Source organism: Vidua macroura, chromosome 11 (genome assembly GCF_024509145.1).
Source record: "Vidua macroura isolate BioBank_ID:100142 chromosome 11, ASM2450914v1, whole genome shotgun sequence".
Lineage (NCBI taxonomy): Eukaryota > Metazoa > Chordata > Aves > Passeriformes > Viduidae > Vidua > Vidua macroura.
Genome location: NC_071581.1, coordinates 7,923,726 through 7,926,600, shown reverse-complemented (window position 1 = coordinate 7,926,600; position 2,875 = coordinate 7,923,726). Strand labels below are relative to the sequence as shown.

Below are 2,875 nucleotides of genomic sequence, written 5' to 3'. Positions count from 1 at the left end.
TATTGATCATATTTTTGTTCTCAGCCTTCCCCAGAAAGTCACCAACCTGACCTGGCGCCAGGATGGAAAATGCCAGTGTCCCCCAAAATCACCGGGGCCCCCCAAATTACTCCCAGTCCCTCCATTTTGCTCCCCCCACTTTAATTTTAGGAAGAGGGCACAAAAGAACAACCTGGGATATGCTTATAACAAGATTTTCCTGAAGGTCCCTTCCAACCCTTTGTCCTTTCAAAGAACTGATACACCAACCCCTAATCTGCATATAATATCCTGGTGGCAGCTTTTGACTGACCACATGAAGCTATTTTCATTCTGTGCAGATAAAAAAGTGGTTTAATGAACATACTTCGGGTTTCAGCTTTAATTCCATTTTTGTTACTAAAGACAAAGAAAAAAAAAGGAACAAACCCCAACCATCATTTTTTGTGAAAACACTAGCAGTGAGTGCAGCAACTCTGTGTTCTCTTTAGAGGTTACTTTTTCCATTGTGTAGATCAAAACTTCAAACAGGTATTACTCCTGTTTAGGTTGGAGTAGCTGATCCCAGGCCTCAACCAAATAAATTAGTCGTTTGTAGTTGATGATGAAGAGAATCAAGTTCAGCAAATATGCAATGACGTGCAAAATGCAAAACTCCTTCAAAATGAAGTGCAGAATGCATGCCAAGTGCAATGATGCTGCTAGAGACACTATGGAGGACATAATCAGGATTAGACTTGCTATTGCACTTGCTGTGATACCTGCAACAAGGGAGAGAAAGTTACTACCACTGCTCTCAACCCCCTCCACACAAAGCAGAAAGCCCAAGCACTCAAATTCAAACTCAGCAAAAGTCTGTGTCTAAGTCTTTTTGAAATACTATGTGTTCAAGACTGCTGACAAATCACTATATGGATGGGTGCATCTAGTTTCTGTCTGAGAGTCCTTTCGATAAGGCAATCCAATGCTAAATATATTGAAGTGAAAACACCAACACAGAAACTCTCATGACAATTATATTAGTAGTAGAAGAAGAAAATGCAATTACTTTTCTTATCAGTTGGGTTTTTAAGACCTTTGGACAGATGTATCATGAGACTGGTACAAAAAAAAAACCAAAATAAAATCACAAGCATTTGTCTCGTTTCTTGTAGATTGTGTAATGTGTAGAATGCACTCCTCTTTCACCACCAGACCTGCTATATACTTTAGGCTCTAAACCAAATACTTACCAAGTAGCATTTGTAGTGTATAAAACACTAGTCCAAAAACACTGTTTGACTTATTTATTGCACTGTCCTTTCCAAAGATGAAATCCACCAGACCAAGTCCTCGACCCCATCTGTAAAACAGTGAAACTTATTCACATTTGGGCACCTATTGCTTTACATCAGTATTTTCAGTTCATCAGTTAGGAAAAGAAAAGGGAGGCATATATTCTGACATCACTACTGGAGTCCTATGTGAAGTTCAGTGCTATCCTGGAATACCAAGCAACTTGCAACAAGAGGAACACTAGATAACAGCTTGATCCCACACCTTACTGATTAAAGTTATTTGACACACCAGAAACTACCAAATTCACAGAGTTGCAACTTCACCAAACACTATGTCTGCTTCCTAGGGCTGTAGTTTAAAGCTGTTTGGTCAACTGAACACTTCCTTCCTCCATCCACAGCTTTAGCAGTTCTCTCCCCCACAGTAAGTTGGACGGACACATGCTCACTATACAGGTGAGGGAAAATGGTATGACTTGGTAAGAGTTGTTAGCAGCTCTGCCAGTGGTTACCTCGCTGACATCAGAGCAAGTGAATCACAACATATATTTGCACTTTAGCTGCTCCTGATCAGTCTAAGATTAGGAAGAAACCCAAATCTGTCAAGCAGACAAGGCAGGGATGGCACCATACCTATGATGTTATGCATCACAGACCTAATTTGCTAGAGCTCTTGGACAATGAGACACTTTGAACTAACATCTGAATTCACCACAAAGTGACTTTCAACTTTCTATTGATAGCTGCTGCTGCAGTAAGTTTACCTCCTGCCTCATTCTCCAGCCCATACTGATCCCCAAAAAAGCCACTCCCACAGCCGCCCTCCAGTGATGGACCTGCCCAAACCGGGAACGCTAATTTCCCCGCCTGACCGCCTTATGACCCCCAGCACAGCTCCGGCCCGCTCCCCCTCAGAGAACCGGCCCAGACCCTCAGCAGCCCCCAGGGTACCGGAGACAGCGCTCCGAGCCCCCGAGTCCTCACCCCGTTCTCCCTGAGGGGGCGGCCGCGGGCTCCACCCCTGCCTCACCTGGAGGTGAGGGCGGCGGAGCAGCGGAGCTGCTCGCTGAGGTCGCACAGGGCCTGGTAGTGGATGTCGTGGGCCTTCTCGCGCTCCAGGTAGAAGGCGTAGAGGGAGAGCAGGATGCCGGCGGTACACACCACGAACCGAAACATCCGCTCCCAGCGGGGTAACGGCACCCGCAAATAGCCAGGCCTCACCATCTCACCCCACACCTCCGCCCTACACGTGTGCCCGCTCTTCCCCCCACGCGCGGCCGCTCCTCACTGGCTCGCTGGGCGGGTGCGGCTCCCCCGGCCGGCCCCACACTGCTCGAACCTGTGTAAACATTCTGGGACTGCCGTTCGCCAGTGCCTAGTTCTATCTGCAAAACGTTCCCTAGTCATCAGATGCTAAGCAGCGCAGAAATCTTCAAGTGATACAGGAGATTCCTGTCTGTAGAAATACATTTCTTCTAAAAAACAAACAATCAGGAATGCCAGTTCCTTCTGGGGGGGTTTATCCCCGTTCCTTTATGTTTCCCTGGGTCTGGGGCGGTCTAGTCTCACTTTCCTTGAGTTTCCCTAGATCTGGGGTGGGTTTATTCCCCTTCCCTCAT

The 2,875-nt window shown here is 46.5% G+C and overlaps 1 protein-coding gene across 1 annotated transcript; it reads right to left on the bottom strand.

Annotated features, from left to right (window-relative positions):
* Positions 1–321: 321 nt before the first annotated feature.
* LOC128812871 (vitamin K epoxide reductase complex subunit 1-like protein 1) lies at positions 322–2,673 on the bottom strand. Its single transcript, XM_053987528.1, has 3 exons — positions 2,287–2,673; positions 1,212–1,321; positions 322–740 (listed from the first exon to the last, which is right to left on the bottom strand). The coding sequence occupies exons 1-3, from the start codon at positions 2,478–2,480 to the stop codon at positions 514–516; spliced, it is 531 nt and encodes a 176-aa protein (XP_053843503.1). The 5' UTR covers positions 2,481–2,673; the 3' UTR covers positions 322–513.
* Positions 2,674–2,875: the final 202 nt, after the last annotated feature.

Coding starts and splice junctions, on each gene's coding strand:
- LOC128812871 (XM_053987528.1), bottom strand. CDS start 2,480: ATGGTGAGGCCTGGCTATTTGCGGGTGCCGTTACCCCGCTGGGAGCGG. Junction 1,322..2,286: donor TCCGCCGCCCTCACCTCCAG/GTGAGGCAGGGG, acceptor ACTGTTTTACAG/ATGGGGTCGAGGACTTGGTC. Junction 741..1,211: donor TACACTACAAATGCTACTTG/GTAAGTATTTGG, acceptor CCCTTGTTGCAG/GTATCACAGCAAGTGCAATA.